Consider the following 21,654-nt stretch of genomic DNA (forward strand, 5'->3'; position numbering starts at 1 on the left):
TTGCTATTGAACAAAACAAAACAGGAGAAGGGATAGAACAACTTCTCAAATTATGCTCATTTGACGCTGCCGTCTCGAAACTTTTTTTTTTCTTTAAAAAACAAAACAACAATTGAGCGAATTGAGGTGATCCATTACTCTGCCAGCAGCAACGCGCTGTTCTCGTTCGAGGAGTTCGCCTTGAACGAGTAACCCATTAGTCGGTTACGCTGTGCAGAACATGTCTTAGATTAATTGAAGATCGTTGCTTAAAGATGGGCGATCGTTGAAAAGCATCGCTTTCGGTAAACAACCACTTCTGTAGAAACCAAAACAAGCGGTTGCGGGAAGCTCATCAACACGTTCATCTGTGGTTCGTTCTTGGCCAGATGGCTTGCCCGTTTGTTTATAGTTAGAACGTTTCGATTGTTCTTTACAGCCTCAGCACTTTCGGTACATTATGTTATGAGTTAGAATTTCTTAACCACACCGCATCATAAGATCGAGTGCTGGAAAAAATGCGCAAAACTTAGCAGGCAAATTGGTAGCCGGATTTGACTCGAGCTGGTACATAGATGCCAAGCAATCAATCAAAAGTTCCGTTGCTGCTGTTCTACGGGTAGTGACGACAACCATAAATCATCCGACTACCGGTAGCTGTTTACGACCCGTTAAACTGATTTAACTTTCGTACGTATGTATATGCACACTTGCAAAATAAGCCGAATAGCAAACAAAAGCCTAAATGTTCACTCAACATAACTGTCACTAGTTGTCAGTAGAATAATAATAATATATAGCTCAAGCGAGGTAAATGTTGCCATTGTATGCTGACAAGTGCAGAATGGGAGCTTGAATCACCGGGCGTAACTATATCGCATTAAGATCTCAGGTTTTACCCACTTTTCTCCCTTCGTATAAACTCGAACCGACTTCCGGGAGATGCAGACCGATTTCACTTAACTGCTGAAAAATTCTCACTTTCAACCATTGAAAGAATCTAACTTTTCAGAACAAGCTTTTGATGGATGTTGTTCAGACAAATAACCTGGAATAACATCACAGCGATAACGGCAATCTGCCAACGTTTCTCGATGAACGCTAATCCGGTGTCTTTTTTTCTTGCTGGTGTTTTACGGATTTAGCCTTCTGCTTCACTAGTTCCACCTGTCTTAACGTCGTTCGTCACTCATTATCATCGCATCGGCTTGCTGCTAGTATACCAATGCCATTTTTGCCTACCGGCTAGTCAGCCAGCCTACAACTCGTCTTTACTGCCGCTCATTGGAATTAATTGGAGTATGAATTCTGGTGTAAGTGGATTAAGACATAAATAAAAATGAAAAACGAAGCAATAACGCAAAGGCAGCTCGGAGGAAATTGAATAATGGTTGCTGGAGTTGTTGTTTTCATTGCTATTAGTGTGCTTTTTTTGTTTTTGAAGAGACCCGATCGGAGAAAAGCCGTTGTAATGAGAGTAAAATGGAAACTTTGGGCAGTTGTTCAGGAGAGTTCTGTGCGCGACGAACTTGAAAATATTGCTTTCGACCGCAGACTGTGACGAAATGGATGCACAAATAGAAAGTGCACACCACCGGGAGGGAGTTTGGAGGTGCATACTCTTTCCAGGGGAGGAAAACTGAAATTTGTTTATACTCTGGTGAATTTAGGAATACTGGAGTAACTTTAGCAATAATAGCTGCAACAAAGTTTGTATCAACTGAAGCCTCGAAGTCATAGAAAACTCCACTTCTAGGATTTTAGTTTTTTAACAAAATGTTTATTCGACACGGCACTATATATATAATGTTTAACGTAGCCAACTAAAAGCACTTCTAGGTTTGGTAGAAGGTTCTCAGTGTAATACTGGTCAACACAGGTGTGGCTGTAAAATTCAAACTAGAAAAATGAGAGATTATAGCTTTTGAACCATTCCTGTGAATTTTGGTGCCGCAAACCACTGACATTTTCTCAGAGTCATATATGAGTTTTCTCTTAAACATAACGTTGAAGTGACGAACCCGGGGATCAAATATTAGTACAGCATTTTTGTTTCTAATGCTTCATATTACTTTAGAATAGTTGTTCATTTTACTGATTAGACGAATTCAACGCGAACAAAGTGGTATAACAAAGCATGTAGGCCACAAGGGTATTTCGTTAGTTCTCGGCAAAATAAATGGTTTTCAAATTCAAAATTGTCATTCTCCTTCAGTTTGTTTTTTTTTTTTATTATAATTGATAAGGTATTTAAAAAAAACTAATGTCCAAGAACTCTACTAACCTGTAGTAGACCTTTTTTCTATAGTGGACCACTTGTCATATTAACTCAATTTCTTTTAACATAAATCGGAATTTATACATGTTTCTCGTGATGTTTTCCGATGAAAGTTTTCTTCTTCTTCCCTCGAATTTTCGAATAACTTGACTTTATCTCGAGAGTGGTTCCCTACAGGAATGAGTTATCGGTCAATGTCAATATGATGTGATGCTAACTTGTCACTATTGTGAGAAATCTCAAGCAATTTATTTTTCTGTCACTCGCCAAAACCTTCACGACAGCAATAAAAATGCGCAGAAGGGTTATAGTTGAGTTCTTGCTTTTCTTTGAGGTAATTTCTCGACCGCGGCTGGTGCAGCTATCAAAAGTGTAGCTCCCTTGTCCTTTGTGGTTCCAGATGCGAACGGTTTGCTCTAACCTGTACAATACTTTACGCAGGCGAGAAACATGTAATCGCCGTCCACCGTGATCCCCGGAGGCGCTATTGAACCTTGTGCAACTAATCGGGTTTTGTGTCGGATGACCTCTCCATTCTTGTCCACCGGTAATGTTGTTAGTTCCCACACATTGTTATCTTCTATCGACTGCAATTTTTCCAGAATAGCTTTTTAATACGACACCTTTTCTGGACTCTCCACAGCTTCTTTATAGGTATGAGGCTCATTATTCTCATGACGTGCTAGTCTACCATCTGGACAGCAGTATTGAGATAGGATACCTTTCGTTGTCCTAGTCGATTGTCGACGTACATCTTCAGTTTGTTCTGGTTCCTCTGGAGTATGCTGATGCTCGTATATTGCTGCACTTCTCCACTTAACCAACGCAGAGGAATCAACCGCTGCACAGTGGGAAAAAATGGACTGAAATTCCAACTAAATAAACGCTGCTGAGCTGGCAACCTGAAATATAGCATTTCTTATGTATTTCATCCTGTGCAGGGCACGAAAAAGGGCCTATTTAAAAAAAAAGGGCTCTTTTTCATTCTATATTTGCGTATTTTTGGGTTTACTCTGTTGACGCTACGATTGCCGCTGTTTTTTTTGTGCAAAAATGAACAAAATCCACAAACACATTAGCGGAAGACTCAATAGAGATGGTTCTAAAAAACGCCGCTCAGCTGACTGTTCAAAAGGTAAAAATGTCGGAGTTTTTGGACCCGAAAAGACCCCCCGCCACTTCTGGAAGGAAAGGGCTCCCATACAGATGAAACACAAATTTCTATATAACTCTAGAAATAATCAAGAAAGTGGAACCAAATTGGGAATTTATTTATTTATTTATTTATTCTTCATCTGACTTTTTAGGTCTTAATGAAGTGTGGCGGGGAAAAGCCCATTTGTGGCATTCCTTGCGAAACCCTCAAGTGCTCGTAAAAACCCCGCATCTTTTGATTTATACATTTTCAAATCATGAATTAAGTCTAAAAATGGCACATTAATACTACAAAGCTGACACTGACTAAGCTTAACTATAGTAAATCTAGAACTTAAGGCTAACACATTATAACATTCGCTTGAGTCTATTTTTAAAAGTAACACTTGATTCATTGAAGTCAAACAATTCAAACACATTATCAAAGACGCTTCACATCCCTCTTATGGGTTCGTTTTGACAATCTTCAGTGCGTTGAAATGGAAGACGCAGGAAGTGTCGTGACCTCAGATTTCTGTACGGCACATTCACGTGGATTTCAGACAGAATATTTGGAGCGTCTATTTCGCCGATTAGTAATTTTCCCACAAATACAGTCTGCTATAGTACGAATTACGCGAAAAAGTTTTAAGTCGTCAACATAGATAAGTTCACAGCCTGGTGGAATGACGTTGCAAACATCATTGAAAAATTTGAAAAAAAAGCAGTGGTCCAAGGTTGCTCCCCTGAGGCACACCCGACAAGTTAACGAAATTATCTGACTCGGTGTTGCCTAGCTTTATGCAGAGTGTGCGGTCAACGAGGTATGATTTCAGCCATGAAATGGTGTGATGCACCAAGACGTTCAATTTTGGCCAAAAGAATGGTGTGATCAACACGATCAAACGCAGCCTTCAGGTCGGTGTAAATAGTGTCCTCTTACATCCCGTTCTCCATGTTTTTAATACAATTCGATGTGAACTGAAGCAAGTTAGTAGTGATCGATCTACCGGGGTAAAGGCCATGTTGGTCTTATGAGATATATGTCTTGAACTTACGAAGTAGAACGTTGCCGACGAGAATCTCAAATAATTTTGATCCAGCGGATAGTGAGGTTATTCCTCGATAGTTCGTTACATCGTGTTTGTCGCCTTTTTTATAAACCGGGAACATAACAGACTTCTTCCAGCAGTCAGGAAATACCGCTTGCGAAAGCGAGTTGTTGAATATCATCCTCAACGGTACACAGAGCGCGATGGCACATTTTTTCAGAATAATGGCTGGGATACCGTCAGGTTCAGTGGAAGTTGAAGGTTTCAATTTTGTGGTGGCCTTCAGTACATCTTCATCAGTAAAACATAAGCTATTCAGGTTTACCACGTTCTGAGGAACGTCGTAGAGGGCATTCTCCATTTGAGATGTATTTGCAGTAGTGGAACTGAATACGCTTGAAAAGTGTTTCTTGAATAAAGAACAAAACCATCAAGCGTTTCCGCGTTTTCATTCCCAAGAAACATACTAGTAGGAAGCCCACTTTTTTTACTTTTACTGTTTATAAGTGACCAGAAGCGTTTTGGGCTTCGTTTGAGCTCAGATTGGGTGCGTAGTACATGCTGAGAATAAAGGAAACGATTGTAGATTTTATAATTTTTGCTTGCAGTAGTGAACGAAAGTTTAGTCATTGCGTTTCGCCGTTTGACGTATCTCCGAAGTGCCGCTGCCCTTAGTCGTCTTTGCTCACGAAAATGTCGATTAGACCAAACAGGCTTTCCCCGGGGGCGTGGTGCCGCTACAAAATTTCGAAATTGCTGTTTGAGCGTGTGCGAAAATATATCAGCTAAACTATTGATGTCAGGTGCGCGGCTTAGCAAAGTTTCCCAATCAATTGCAAGTAGAGCCCTCTGAAGTCCATCAAAATCGGTTTTAGACAAGTTGTATTGCTTAGTTTCAGACAACTCTTCAAAGCAAACTGGCTGCTTGCAAGCTAATGAGACAGAGACTGGCGGGTGATGAGCATCAATGCCAACTAATGGGTCGCATGCTTCGGCAATATTGCAGTTCAAAGCGGATTCATCGTTGACGAAAACGAGATCAAGGGTGCGATTTCGAGTCTCCGATATCGGGGGGGATATATACAACGCCCACACAAATGTTAGTGTCGTGTGTGCGAACGTCCACCCATGATTGTTCGAAATCAAATTCGGGACTAGATCTTCGCCTGGCCTGTAATCTGTTTGATACAGCCACGAGGATCCCGCCACCACGAGATTTACCTGTACTTGCTGTGTTACGATCGTTGCGGTAAACTATGTACATATGTCCAAAAAGCTGAAGGGAACTAATTTGATCATTTAGCCAGGTTTCAGTGAGGACGACGACGTCATGTTCGGCATCCGAAGCAGCAACAAAAAACTCATCTATTTTCGTACGTAGCCCTCTCACATTCTGGTAAAAGAATTGAAGATGTTCCTGTTCACGCAGGTTGCAACCCAATGGCCCGACATCAACGCAATGCTCAGCAGTAGAATTTGCCTGAAAAGCGGATCGATTTTCAACGACGGCAAAATCCGAGCATCTAGCTCCTGAAGAACATATACATTCTTGGTGTTTACCTGGGGGAAAACAAACGTGGTGTCTATGCTCTTTCATTCGCAGCGATGAGCGAGTTGCGTGCTCGCATTTATCAGGCGTCGTAATCTTTGTTTCATTTTTGTCATTGGTACATGGTATCTTTGCGGAATTTGTACTGCTGGTTGAGGTTGCAAATTGGGAATATGAGGATTTTAGAATACAAATACAATACAATGTTTTTCTATAATGATCTGTCACTCCTTTCTACTCTGGCAGATGAGGAGTCCAACACTAATGAAACACATATTTCAACCAATTTTTCCGGAAAAGGCTTACTTCACTCTCAGCTCCGCAAACCACAGGATAAGGATTTTGATACTCGGATGGCATATACATTGAATAATTCGGAGATTTGGATTCACGAGGAAGAGGAATTGGGTTTCGTTTGCTTGATTAATTCTCGAGTCATGCAGAAATTTGTGTATGGAAGCCCTCTCTTCCAGATGAGGAAGGGGCCTCAGTTGTAATAACCTCTTTCGAATCCAAAAGCTCCTACATACAAATTCTACTTTTGAACAGTTAGCTGAGCGGCGATTGTTTCTATACACGTTTCAGCACAAAAATCACATAAATAAGGTAAAATAGGGAAAAATATACCATTTCAGATGTTAAAGATGTGCGGTCCATCGACTCGGATCATTACCTCGTGGGAGGCAGAGATCTGCGGAATAGATACGTCTGGATATCCAGAGGTTATCAGCAGAAGGAGTTGCAGCAGAGTATACTCGGAAAGCTGATAGACGGATCGGTGAATCAACTGGAAAAGACCTGAATTAACAGTGAAAGCATATCCACGATGCGGTCAGCGCGAGAAGTGAAAGGTACTTACTTACTTACTTTATTTTATTGGCTAACGGACCGTTCACCGGTCTAGAGCCGAACGAATTAGAGATGTCCAGCTACTTCTGTCTAGGGCAGCCGTTCTCAAGTCTCCTCGTACACCAGCAGATCGTGCATCTTTTTCCACCGCGTGCGAGGCCTACCACGGAGTCGACGGCCTCTTCCTGGTTCTCTACTGAAGATAGTTTTGGCGGCTCTCTCGTCAGGCATTCTGGCCACATGTCCAGCCCACTGAAGCCTGCCCCGCTGTATTACCTTCACTATATCAGCATGTTTGTATACCTGGTACAACTCGTGATTCATGCGTCTGCGCCACACTCCATTTTCTAGTTTCTAGTACTTTACGCTCAAAAACTCCGAGCACTCGTCGATCAGCTTCCTTCAGTGTCCATGCTTCATGTCCGTAAAGGACCACCGGGAGTATCAGCGTCCTATACAGCACTAGTTTTGTGCGAGTTTGCAAGCTACGGGACCTTAGATGGTTACGTAGCCCGTAGAATGCCCTGCTCGCAGCTGCAACTCGTCGTTTCATTTCAAGGCTCATATCGTTGTCACATGTCACAAGTGTACCAAGATAAACGAATTCGTCAACCACTTCAAACCGTTCCCCATCTATCTCCACCTCAACACCAACACCACGGGGACTCCCACGCTCTCTGCCATACCATGTACTTCGTTTTGGCAGAGTTAATGACCACCAACCAGAGAAGTAGGTGAGACAACAGAAAGTTAAGTGGTTCGATGCTGAGTGTCTAGAGGTGACGGAAGAGAAGACGCCTACGCCAACACGTTAGTAGCAACTAATCGCGTGACGCGTCAGATGGGGGAGCAATACCGAGAGGCAATCACGATCTTCGTGGAGGCGGAAAATTGCTTCACCAGGCACGACACGGGGAGCTTCTATAAACGATTAACGGAATCAGGAACCGGACCGTGCCAGTATCTGCCATGTGTAATGACAGAAAGGGAAAACTGATAACCGATAAATCACAGATGGCCAGGCGTTGGAAGCATCATTTTTAAGTGGTGTTGAACGGTGAGGAAGGTAGCAGAGTCGTCGAGGGGAACAGGATAGAAATTCGGGAGGACGGACAAGCTGTGGACCCATCAACATTGGACGGGGTGAAGAATGCTTGCAAAGAGCAAAAGAGCTTCAAAACCGCCGGGAAGGACGGCTTTCAAAAGTCGGAAGCGAGCGGCTGTGTAGTGGAATTCACCAGATTATCCTAAGGGTATGATCTGAGGAACAACTACCTACGTACTGGTTGGAAGGACTCATAGGGCTATCTACAAGAAGGAACATAGATTTGACTGTAGTAATTATCGATGCATAACCCTCCGCTTGCTCCGCTTCCGTTTACAAAATTCTCTCCCGTAACCTGTCTCAGCGACGGAGGCTGTTTGTGGACAATGGACCAGATGTTTACCTTGTGACAGATCCTCGACAAGTTTCGAGAACACAACTTGCAGACACATTATCTGTTTATTGACTTTGAGGCGGCGTACGATACAGTGAAACGCAACGAACTGTGGCATGGCAGGTATTACTTGAACATGGTTTTCCAACAAAATTAACTAAATTGTTACGTGGACAGCGGGTTAATTTTCGGACGCGTTTGTGACGTCAGATGGTCTGAAGCAAGGTGACAGGCTCTCGAATTTGCTGTTCATTTTAGTTTCAGAAGATGCAATACGAAGGGCAGGTATGCAGAGGAGCGATATCATCATCACGAAGTCCCAGGTGCTTCTAGGCTTCGCGGTCGACATTGATACAATTGGTGTAAACTGTAAAGCTTTGAGGAGGCCTTCATGGCTCTCATAAGAAAAGCTGCGAGAATTGGACTTACCATAAACACTGCCAAAACGAAGTACATGGTGGCTGCAGAGAGCGTGGTAGTTCTGCGAGTGTTGGTGCTGCGGTGGAGATAGATGGGGATATTTTCGAAGTGGTCGACGATTTGTTTATCTTGGTACTCTAGACGTATTTCGGCAGCGAATAGGGCTTATTACGATTTGCGTAGCCAGCTTAGGTCCCGTAGCCTACAGATTCGTACAAATTTGCGCTCTCCAGGACTCTGATCCTCCCGGTGGCGCTCTACGGACATGAATCGTGGACGTGGAAGGAGGCCGATCGACGAGCGCGTGGGGTCTTCAAGCGTAGATTCCTGCGATCAATACTCGGTAGCAAACTAGAAAATGGGGTGTGGTGCAAGCGTATGAATCATGAGCTGTACGAAGTATGCAAACACGCTGATATTGTCAAGCCGATGAAACACGGCAGGTTACAGAGCACGTATGGCGGATGAACGACCGACAAAGATAAGATTTAGCAGAGCCCGAGTTTTGCGGAGCCGTATTCAGGATTCGGAATAGGATCTCAACGATCTGTCGCCATAAAAATAAAGTACCGGCAACTAAATTGTACATCTCTATTGATGTATTCGTGGGTTTTGTTCACTTTTGCACAAAAAATTCAGCAGCAACCGTAGTTATGACAGAGTAAACCAAAAAACACGCAAGTATAGAGTGGAAAAGGGCAAAATAGACCCTTTATCGTGCCCTGCACAGGATTAAAACATCACCGATCGATTTTTTGACCAATTTTACATAAGAAATGTTATATTTCAGGTTGCCAGCTTAGCGGTGTTTTTTAGTAGGAATTTCGGGTCATTTTTTCTCAGTGTGCGCTGGGGAGCATTTTTCGATCATTGGAGTCTTTACTGAGTAGTCGCATCTATAGCATGCTTTACTCCGGCCCGTCACATATTGATAATTTGACTGTCAAAGAATGGAACGCATTTTAAAGTTTTTCGACTCTTGAAGCGAAGTTTTCCGCCTCATCGATGTTGTGGAAGAGTTCTTGTAGCACCTGTTCTCCAACGTTTCCATTGTCTTCGGTTTAGTCCCTAATGAACCGCTGCAGTCGGGGTCAGTTTGCACAATGGTACTAAGACATTACCGGAATATGGGCCGGTGAGTAGTCGGTTATCGCGCAAGGCTTAGAATGGCCGTCCGCGATGTTAGTGTGGACGAAAATCGCCGGCCATTATGGCCTTACCATTTCATCAAGTTGGTTTTCAGATGTCATTCTAAAAGCACATTTGCTTTTCCGAAGTCTCGCACCAGCCTGGGCAACAAACAGGAAAACGAGCAGCGTCATGAGCTCGAGTCCTTTATGGATAATGATGGTTACTACATCTTTTTGCAGTTTGACTACGGTGGTGTCTATAGATGGTCTGTAGATTGAGTAAAACATTCAAAAATGAGATAGTTTCAGTATACTGACCTAGCCATGCGCGTGGTTTGCATAGCAAAGATTGATCCATTAGGAAAAATAAATAATAAAAGTTTTCTTATAATAAATAGTTTTGCGAAAAAAACCCAGAAACATCAACAGACTTCAGAACCATTCACCTTCAACCATTCAGATCAAAAAAGAGTTTTCACAGCTTCGAGTAGTAGCTTCCGCAGTGCCAAACCACCATATCCTACGGTGATTTTTTCTTCCGCAGACTGGGTGGCATGCGAACCACGTGTGAGATAATTCGGAATCTCGATTTTCGTTCGCGTTTGACTAAACCCGCATCTGTCCGCCATCACGAGTGGATGGATAGTAATAAGCTGCACGCACCAGAAGATTACGGCGGTCGGTATATCCGTATAAGCAAGTGCAAAGCACGTTTGTAAAATAAAACGAAAAGATGGTAAGCTACGATTAGGGTGTAGTTACAATTTAAGCTTTTTCTTTGGCTGTTTCATTCTATCCTAATGAATGTGAGTTAACGCAGAAAAGGCAAATGGCTCTCCTCACTGACTGAATCGCTGAACGGCTCACACCAAACGTCGATTCGCTGCTTTTCTTTCATATCTAGCATTGTTTGAACTTTTGTTATGTCTAAAACGGAATGTAATTGGTTTACCTGGGGAGTTTACAACAGACATCGAGGCATGTTTTCGCGATAAGTAAACTGGCCGAGTGTGGGAGAACCATCTCGCTTGTTTACCTTTATCTTTGTCTGATACACCGAGAGGAGCAGTAACGTTAGCAGGCGCGTTAGTGTGTGAATCATAATTTGCGCTATTTCAAATAAAGGTTAAGCACCGCGCACCGCTGCTGTTTAGGTAGTTTCGGGATTGGTTCATTTGGCACTAGCGCGCCACGATACGCATCTGCAGCCACCATCCGCGCGACTGCGGAAAGTTGGAAAACACCTTAAAGATTGTTATTAAAGCGCATAATTTGAAGAGTAATCAAATTATAAGTTGTTATTAGAGACGAATTTGGATGTAAGATCCTGCAATAAACTCTGCGCCATAGGGTTGTAACGACTAACGACACCGGCGCGCAATTATTAGATAAAATTATTGTTTTGGTGCATTGCATAATGTACCGCAAATCAAAACATATGCTCGCTTTGATAGTTTCGTGAATGTGATATTTTGCTATATAAGCTCCGTATGGTAACTGACGTCAGTTCAGAACGATTTGCATATTCATGATACACTGATGCGATGAAGAAATGTTTGATTACCAGAGAGAGAGACTGGTGAAGTAAGTAACCTACTTTCACGCGACTACATTAAACATTCGCTGGACCAGAGGCGCTTATTAATTGATACGCATGTACTGCTTGATACGCATAACACTAGGTGTTTACATCGTGTTCAGGTTGACGATAGCCGGTTTAAGATCATTGCCTTCATGCTCATGTTGTTTTTTCGTTCGATAAAACACTCGACGATTCTGATGTTATAGCAAATCGTAAATTTAAAAATTTGTGGTACTTAACTTGATCGTACGCCACCTCAAAATCTATAAATGATTGATGAGTTTGCAAGTTGCCCTCTCCAAACATTTTCTAAGATTCAACGCAGAGTTGACATTTGATTCGATGCAGGTCCTCTTTAATGAAAACTGCATTTGCATTTGATAGCAGAGGTTCCCTGCTTTCAGGAGACTCGGTGTTCAAAAGGGCCTTAAACTGCTTAAAACATTTCTCGCCACTTTCACAGAAAAAAAATAGACTTGAGTGATTTTTAATAATTTTACCTTCGTAAAATAAATAAAAAATAATCGTACAACTTTGGTTACACACTATCAACCAAGTTATTTTAGTGCAGTAATGTATAATTTATAGTTCATAAAAACATAATTGAAAAGATATACATACATTTAGAAAAGGTCATAAATAGGAAATAAACCTACAATAAATTCATACTACATAATCAACCCAACCTAGGAAATTAAAGCTTGGCCGATATAATGAGTAAAGTCAAATACGCTCTGACACAATCGCTCCGACAGACGGTAATGTTTAATAGGAGATAGTTTCGGATGATGAAGATTTGATGTTTTTTTTCTTCTTCTTTTCAACAATCTCTCATGATAACATCCGCCGTTGAACTTTAGCTTTATGCCGTTCAGCATAACAGCGGCGGTCAGACGGAGCGCAGCTACTTCAGTTTTCGTCCGTCGGTTTAAAGTTCATTTATTTAATTATTTCAGCTCGCAGCAGTAGTCATAGTCAGTCACCATTGACGTGTTTTCAATTGTTCCTCTTGAACCGCGCGAGACGGCATGCAACTTCCTATGCGCTAATAGGTGGGCCACTAAAGAAGCCACTACTACGGACGGGCGTTGCTTATGATCACGAAGGTATGCTTGAATGCGTGGCTTTGGAAAGTTTTCAATCTTTTCTTGTCATTAGCAGCCATCTGGTAGATACTTGCATGGGGAACTCGTTTGTTTTTTAACGAATTAAATTCATGCCACAAAGAGAATCAAGATCATTATAATTTTGATGTCCTATTCAGATTGAGAAGATGAAATTATCCACCTGGATGCTTTTTATGATTTCAACGTGTGTTAGGATCAAATTTCTACAATTATTACTGTTCGTTTTGAAGTTTTCATTTTAACCGGACAACAATTTTACATTGTCTGGTTGTTTTATTGTGGAACCGTTAACATCCTTTTTTGGAACACTGGAGAAATTTCTACATAACTACGTATGGGGAGAAATTCTGTGATATTAGTTTTACATTACACATGGGCGTGAACACTAATAACTTGATAATCGAGTGTGGCAGATTTCCCTTCTTCCCGGCACAATCACAACATCGTTGACTTGATGTTCATCAACGGTTGCGCGTAATGGCACGATGCCAGATCCGGCCAAAACAGAATGTCTCCTTTGTATGATCATGGAAAGGGTCGTTATGTACGGATTACTGAATTTGCCGCACCCGAAGATCGTCTGCAACGCCAAGTATTTTTTTGGAAAGTTTGTCAACCTTCTTTTCCCGGAACATCCAGGCCGGGGATCGGCGGTGTTCTCTTTTAAGTACTTCTAAGTAGTTCGGTTAGGTGCCTTCCTAACTGGATGCTTTGCTTTCGACCGCATTGATCTTCATATTTTGTTAATAAAGCTAAGCTGACTTGATGCCTCCGACAGTTTTGTTCATTTGCTACATACCTAACTGACAAATCACTGCCTTTCAGTAAAGGTTGGCTCAACTCAGTCTCATACCTTCTGCAAGAAGTTTGGAGTTTCACAGGGAAGCACCTTGGGGCTGCTGTTTTCCCTATTTTTTTCAACTATGTTTGTTTTATAATTCCACCTGGATTTAAATTACTACGTGCTGACAATTCAAAAATATTTCTTACTGTAAGCTGTTTAGAAGACGATTGCAGAAATTGCAGTTTTCAGAATGGCGCCGCATGAATAACCTCACGATAAGTGTTGCCAAATGTTCTATTATTAGCTTCACTCGGCGTAAAACTCCAATCTACTTTAATTATAAAATCCAAGGTGCCCCTAATGAAAGAGTTGACGTGGTCAAAGATCTGGGAGTGGAACTGGATTCGAATCTTACCTTCCAGAACCACTACTCTAGCATTATATCCAAAGCTAACCACAACGTATTATGCACATGGCCAAGGACTTTTATGACCCGTATTTAAATTACTATATGCTGGCGATTGCATTTATTACGAGTGAAATCTCTTTGGAATATGAGAGAATCCAAATGACCTGATTCTAGCTATCTTTCAGGAAGAAATCAGTTTGTCCGCTCGTTTAAATTTATCGAATAGCTTACTTCTCTCATTGACGGTTGGTGTTCCACAAGGTAGCAACCTTGGACCACTATTATTCCTGTGCGTCAACGATTATTTACTGACGATACTTCGTTAACGTACGAAGATGCCGACCCTGAGGATATGATATGTCGAATGAAGGATGATTAAGGTAATTTCCAAGCTTTCAGTAACAAAAACCTGCTCACGCCGTGTCAGAATCGGTATATTATGCAACTTTAATGCACCTCGGATTTTTCTTTACCAAAAGTTAGTTCAGGGTCTAAGCTTTAAAAAAAACGATTTTTAAATATTCTATCGGGAAATACTTGAATAAAATGAGTTTGATTTTTTTTTTATTTTTTATCATTTTTGCCCGTGTATGGAGACGCTAGATACATTGTAACATATGGTATGGTAACGATATAAACAATGTTTGTTTGAGTTTGTGTGTGTGTGTGTGTGTATGTGTGAGAGAGAGAGAGAAAGGGGGGGAGGGCAGTACCGTGTACAATATGACTTTTATCGATAGGAAAAATATTCATGTACCTGATGTATCTAGGTATTTTTTTTTATTGTGGTTTCGTATGTGGCTGCCATTATACGCGACGACTGCATTGAGATGATTCTGATGATATCTTCCATGCATTTCAGAAACTTATTGATTCATCCATGTTTTAGCAAAATCACAGTGAATAGTTTCAATGTTCTGTTCCGAACATCGTCCAAGTCCTTCTTTTGCAACCAGAAGTTGACAGCACCCTCTCACAACTCAATGAAACGTTGTTGATATGTAGGGTTAACGCCCAAACACAATGGATACGTTTGCGTTGCGTTGGCGTTAATTTGACAGAAAATGTATGGGCTAACTGTCAAATTGCCGCAAACACAGTCGCAACGTTCCCATTGTGTTTAGGCCTTCACCTTTACCCTCTAGCGCCCAGATTAATTTTAAGACAGACTTCGAAATAAACACTTATGCGGCTTTATAAAAAAAATTTAAGTTCTTATTGAAGCTTTTTAGAGGTTCAACCACAGACCGTCTAAAGGCGGCACTGGGCACTAGAGGGTTGAGCAGCTTTGTATATTTTTGAATATAGAAAAAAGTGATTGTGAGATAGAGAAAAAAATATATGGGTCATTCCATGGCAAGTGATAAGGCAAATGCAACGACCCTCTCCGATTCGTTTCAAAATGAATAAAATGAAACGTTTTAGGTCGTAACAGAAAAATCCAGAGTTTTGGGTCAATCGGACAGCCCCCTCCAATTGCGGAGCCCTCAACTTTTGTATTTTTTGACAAAAAATCATTTTCCATGTTTTGGAAAAACATCATTTCTCAGAGGCCGTAGGAGCTACAGACAATATTAGACACTCATTTTAAAGTTTATTAAATTTACAATCGAATGACATCATCAGATTTTGCAAACAGTGTTGCCAATATTGATATTTTTACGTTTAAAAACTGAAACTTTGTTTATCTCAAAACACCCCTAAGTTTTTTCAAATCTGATGTAACCATTGTATTCAGCGGAAAATTTTACAAAAGAATCACCTATCCACAAAATGCAATATGCGCCGTTGCGGAGATATTCAACTTTAAGATAACGAGTTCGTTTAATTCCAACAATACGCCTACAAATGCAATAAGCCTTATTAAAACGCATCCCAAACTAAATCTCCGCTACGAATTTCAAAAACTGGTTTTTCATATTCTACTTCATGGTACCTGAATTAACAGCCATTAAAGTACAACGTGCGTTTCATATATTATATATATTTAACAAGTTTGTCGAAAATTAACGTTTGATTTTTGTAGTGGTACGTGACGAATTTTGTTTAACTTTTGGAGTAAAATTGAAATAGGTACCCGATCAGAGCTTGACATTGTCTTCATTAAAATGGTAGCGTCAGCTCTAGTCAGCTCTACTCAGCTCTATTTTGTCTCTCGTTTTATTACAAATTTGAAATTTTTCTTTGAGTTGCCGAATCATTTCCTCTCCAGCACTTTGGCGTCGTACACAAATTACGTAACGATAAAAATCTAGATTTCAGACCCCCTCCCCCCCTCCTATGTAACGATAAGTAACGTTCGATATGACTCCCCCCCCCCCTAAAATTACGTAATGCTGAACAGCCTGACCCCCCTCCGAAATTTTCAATTTCGAGCAAACATCACAGTTACGTAACTGTCTCTACTACCCCCCCCTCCCCCCTACGTAACAATAAGTAACGCAGACTCAACCCCCCTCCCCCCCCTTCATGCGTTACGTAATTTGTGTACGACGCCTTTCTAGACCTTCATTTTGCTGATTAGAAACAACCTCAAAAGTTTTTTTTAAAGCTTTTGAAGCCTTGAGCAGTTTTTCTCCACTATACTTTTTCGATCGTTTGACCTTCGACTCACTAACGGGTGATTGACCAAGAGATTGCAAAACCGTGTAAAGGCAAACCAGCTGTGTCTTTACTATACAAGTAAACAATTAAAATAGTTTCAAAACAATTTCAAATAAAATAAAACAATAATGACATCGCTGAAGTGAGCTAATCATTTCATTTCTAACATTTTCATGTTGTAGAGAATATAGTGTGAAAAATCCTTTTACTCAGATCATGCGCAGTTTCAGCTAAATGATCCACCTCACCGGTATCTATAACATGGAAATAATGAATGTTAACTATACTGCCGTTCCAAGCATAGTTGTCCCATGTTCTATACGAACCTTATGCACGCTGGGACAACTATGCTTGGAACGGCAGTATAATGCTTGTAACATTACTTGTGCTGAGGTATACTATTTTTACCGATTGCTACACCTGTTTCCTGATCCATCATTCTATCTTGCGAATTATCCTTACAACCTCCGCTCTCAGTGAGTTGGATGCATGTCTCTCGACCTTTTACTATTTCCTGATTGTACTCATGAAACCTGTCATGAAAACGTGACGAAATTATTTGTGAATGAAATGATTTAAAAATTTTTCTTACGAGCACCGCCATGGCAATTCAGCGGATTGCAGCATTGCTTCTGTCTATCTGCGAAATATTGGTCTAACTGTTCTTCATAGCTTCCGCATATAGTTTGCAAACGTTGAGCACCAGACCGAAGTTTGAATCAAATCCATTCTCGCGATGTTAAATGCGATCGATTGTGATTTTCAGCTGTACACTTACTTTTTAAACTCAAACCTATTGAACACACCATTTTTTTCATTGTCGTGTAGACACAAACCAACCTACGTATGTTTTAACAGAAACCATGTTATGGAAACAAAAGAATAAACCATAAAAAGGCCATAAGACTTGAGATGTGAAATAGTACTTTTGTTTCGAGTGCTTTTCAATAATTGGTCACATTTGTTGTGTGAATTTAACGAACTCGTTATCCTAGAAGTTGAATATCTCCACAACGGCGCATATTGCATTTTGTAAATAGATGATTCTTTTGTTGCGTGAAATTTCTGTTTTCGAAATTTTTTTTTGATGCCAAATGACTTAAAAACGCATGAGACGTATAGAATTGGTGTCATCTGAATAAATTTATTTTTTGCAAAAATCGACTCTCTGGGACTTAGTCGTTTTCTCAATTGTGGAAGGTTGAGTTCAAAATATTTAGAATTTTTTTTTTTTTATTCTCGCTTATTTCCCGTCGGTCTAGTTCCGCCACTGTTGTGGCCAATCACCGACGCCCAGGGAGGCGACTCCACACCCAGGACCCTAACTCACGACCCGTTTATTAACGGACCGGCGCCAACGGCTTTACTTCCTCATGCGATGGAAGGCGTGATCCCAGAGATGTTTCGCCTCAGAAAATCTCCCGGTGTCGGCTAGGATTGAATCTAGACCAGTTTGGGTTGGTTGTGAGTGGATCACGCCACCTCACAACCATCGACACCTATGTCGGCGGTTGGATTCGAACCCAGGCGTCGAGCGTGGTTGGCGGAGACGTTACCAACCACACTAGGCCCCCGCTATAATATTTAGAATTTATCTTTTGAAATTGATCACTTGTCTCTCGAAATAGCTTGTATAATGATATACACTATAACCAGCATCGAATACATTGTGTTATTCGACAAAGGGTGGCTCATAATATTGTGTAAAAATGAGTATAAAATGAAAAAAAAGTAGGAGGTTGTATCCAAGACACGACCGCATAAATGACGTAGAACTACGTACACTATTAACAAATGCATTGAGTGTTTCATTACCCTAGTAACACAACTGGTTTTATCAAAGTTTCATAGCGCTTTTTTGGCTGTATTGAGCGCTATAAAACTTTGATAAAACCAATATTTTTACTTGGGTAATAAGTTATAATGTCTACTAATGAAGAATTGTGAATTTCGTGAACCGGATTCAGCAGTTAGCAGAACGTGCCGAGTTAAAAACCATACACAGCACACACACACAAATCATACCATATTATAGACACACACACATCATACAGACACATACACATCATACCATATCATACAGACACACACACATCATATCATATCATACACACACATCATGTCATATCATCATACCATACACACATCATACCATATCATACACACATACACACATCACACCATATCATACACACATCATACCATATCATACACACACAGCAAGCAAGCGACCAATCAGAGGACGTTTTTTTTAATTCAACAAGGCTTGAAAATTTTCAATAGTGCAATAGTTCGTAGATTCAAACAACATTTTTCTGCATTTGGGCAGATGCGTGTATAGTTTTCCTATCGATTGCTACAGGAATGAAGAAAATCGGTTGAAAACCAACCGACCTATAAGCAATTGAAAAGGGACAAATTTCGTCCCAGTTTTTCAGTTTGCATCCTTGTGTGGTATGCTAAAGTAAAACGTAGTTCTACGTCAAAAGGCATTTTGCTGTTCAAAATCGGTTGCTGATCGCAACCTTTGTGCCCCAACAGTGGGGGAGTTAAGATACACGGATAACATGCACTGTGGAAGCTATTTCACCTTCTGTAAATTAGACGGCCGCGATAGATGTAACTGCTAGAATCCGCACAGAATACTTGCTTACGTTGTCAAAAATTATTAACTTTCAATGACTTGTTTATTTGCCTTGAAAAAAGGTATTTTGCTGTTCAAAATTGGATTTGGTGATGACGATCTTTATGCTGCCCTAACACGGGGGAATAATGGCAGTCTGGCGACACACGCTGAGAAGAACCGCGCTGCTCCTGAGACGTGGTGACCAACCACAGGGCTAGTGCTGCTCCTAAGGAAGGACGACTGCTGTTGTCGCTGTCTAGAACTATTATGAGCGGCTCCGGCAGAAACAGGCTCTTATATTGGCCAAATAGCATGTTTTCAATTGCAAGGTATATGATTATGTCGACCGTGCTTGGAAAGCAATCATAGAACGACCAATCAGAGGACGTAATTTTCGTTTAAACAAGGCTTGACAATTATCAATAGTACAATAGTTTGCATAATCAATCAACAATTTTCTACATTTGGGTGGATGCGTGTATTATTTTCCAAACATACACGAAAAAGCAGTGGCAGGAAGTTCCGGGGAAGTGTCAATAGCTGCACCGTACGTGAAAAAGAGAATATGTGAGAAAATCCGTAAGGAAGCAAGTCTCCAAAACTCACTCCAGGCGTGGCCAATCGAGTCGGTCTTAGATTTAACACTCACGGATACAATTTTATTGACTTTTGTTGATTATGGATTAAATAGACTCTAACTGAAATATAGATCATGATCTTCATTACCGTTTCAAACCGTTTCTTCCAACCAATTTATCAATAGTTTTAAAATAAAGCTCTAGAACTTATGCTTTCACTCTCCAAAATTGGAACTAATTGTCTTAGGGTGGCCATGACACCCCTGATACCCCTTTGCATCCTCCATGCAATAAATTAATTTACTGCAATTTTATCCCAAATTTCAAACCAATTTCGTTCAAGTTATTACCTGTCGCAATTTTCCGACTTACTGTGCTATTGATTGCATCATTGATCACACCAAAACTAACCGTTTCCACAAACTTCGACTTGGGTGCCGCCTCTCTGGGCTACCAGCCAAAAAGAAGGAAGCATGGTGCTCTATGGTAATATGCACAGACGGAAAAATCACACCACCGACCGTATGCTTGATTGTTTGAACAACTCACAAAAAACAGCTAAAACTGGCAGGAAAGTTGCGAGTTAACGGCGCGCGTAAATTGTGGCATTTGGACTTCACCGACTGAAACAGTTACTGTCGGCGTGGTTTAAAACAACTTTCGTTAAATACGTTACGTTTGTGGCGTGAAATATTCAAAGCTTTAAAGCATGCATGTGATTCCCTATGTGTTGTTTTTTTTAGGGTAATGATCCATAGAATTGAGGTATTGAATAACAATACATTAAATTTTAGAGACGTACCTGCTCAGGTTTTAAATTTATCGATATAAAATTTATGAATTGCCTAAAAGCCTAAACAAAGAATTTTTTTGAATAGCCAACATGAACAGCCTTTACTTATTCAATGCACTAATTTCTTTTTTCTCTTCAGCGGAAAGGATGCCAAACCCTCATTACAGCTAGCGCACCTGGCCCCTCAGGCATGCAAAATCAACTTCCCTAAGCAGTGGACTGCCTGAATACCGAACCACAATGCTAACCATCGTCGGCAGGTGCGGAGCAGTACGTGTGAGGGCAGCAGCAACCATCGTCGGTAAAAACTGTGACCAATGTTTGCAATTTTCCATACTGGCTTCGGCACGGTTACAGTTCTGACTGAACGGCAAGCTTTCCACCTCTTCCCACCTGCCCGCTTTGACACGTTCAACCAATTTTCTTCGCTAAAATGTTCGACGATATCAAAATGTGCCTGATGGACCTGATCAAGGTCAGCAGTCCAAAGTCGAAAAAATCTCTCCAAGACATGACGGCCGGATATTCGGTAGATTTTATGAAAAAGTACAACGACATAAACATAATCCACTTCAACGAGAACATGTCGATGGTTAACAAGCTGGAAAATGTTCGTTTTTCACCCTCGAACTACACGAACCTGTTCAAAACTAACCCACTGCTGGAGGGAAAAAGGGGTAAATCGTTCCGCGAATGGGGCGTCGAGAGTGCTAGTTTTGATTTTTCGTCGGACGATCGTGACACCCTGACGATGACAAGCTACTCGCACTGCTCGGGTGATGAGGCAAAATGTCGCCTGTTGCCAAAGACGATCGAACCGCGCAGACCGCCGCCGCTGGCCGCAACCAACATCGGCAACATTGACGAGGATGATGATGATGACGATGGCATCATAATAAACCATTACAGCCTCGAGGAGTGCCTGGCGGGCGGTTTGGCATCGCAGCTGGATTCGTTTTGTACACTGTGTACCTCTTCGTTCAGCTTCAGCAACTGCAATAACTGCGAGAAGTCGGCATGTGGCTCCAAGTGCAGCGGCGATAGCAACACCACGATCGATGAAGCCGAGCTTTCCTGTGTGTGTCTGCAGAAGCACGGGTAAGTTTATGAAATGAAAAACTAAAGCTTTTATTGTGGAGTTGTGGAGTATGTTCAAGTGGGGTTGGCTATGGTGAGCTTTTTTACTCCTCGGTGTATAACAAGTAGACGCAATCAGGGCGTTCTACTGAAAGAGAGATGATCACATCTTGGTGATGCCAGAGATAAACCCAAATTTTTATTCATGAACATATGGTTTTTGCTGTACCAAAATATTAAAGCA

The 21,654-nt window shown here is 41.2% G+C and overlaps 1 protein-coding gene across 1 annotated transcript in view; it reads left to right on the forward strand.

The window, feature by feature from the left end:
• LOC129719220 (uncharacterized) overlaps positions 1-21,435 on the forward strand; it is a 43,836-nt gene extending 22,401 nt beyond the window's left edge. Inside the window, exon 2 of the mRNA XM_055670738.1 lies at positions 20,473-21,435. Coding sequence (XP_055526713.1) covers positions 20,767-21,435 — 669 coding nt within the window. The 5' untranslated portion in view covers positions 20,473-20,766. The remainder of the gene's footprint in view (positions 1-20,472) is intronic.
• Positions 21,436-21,654: the final 219 nt, after the last annotated feature.

This window comes from Wyeomyia smithii, chromosome 1 (genome assembly GCF_029784165.1).
Source record: "Wyeomyia smithii strain HCP4-BCI-WySm-NY-G18 chromosome 1, ASM2978416v1, whole genome shotgun sequence".
In the NCBI taxonomy this organism is placed as follows: Eukaryota; Metazoa; Arthropoda; class Insecta; order Diptera; family Culicidae; genus Wyeomyia; species Wyeomyia smithii.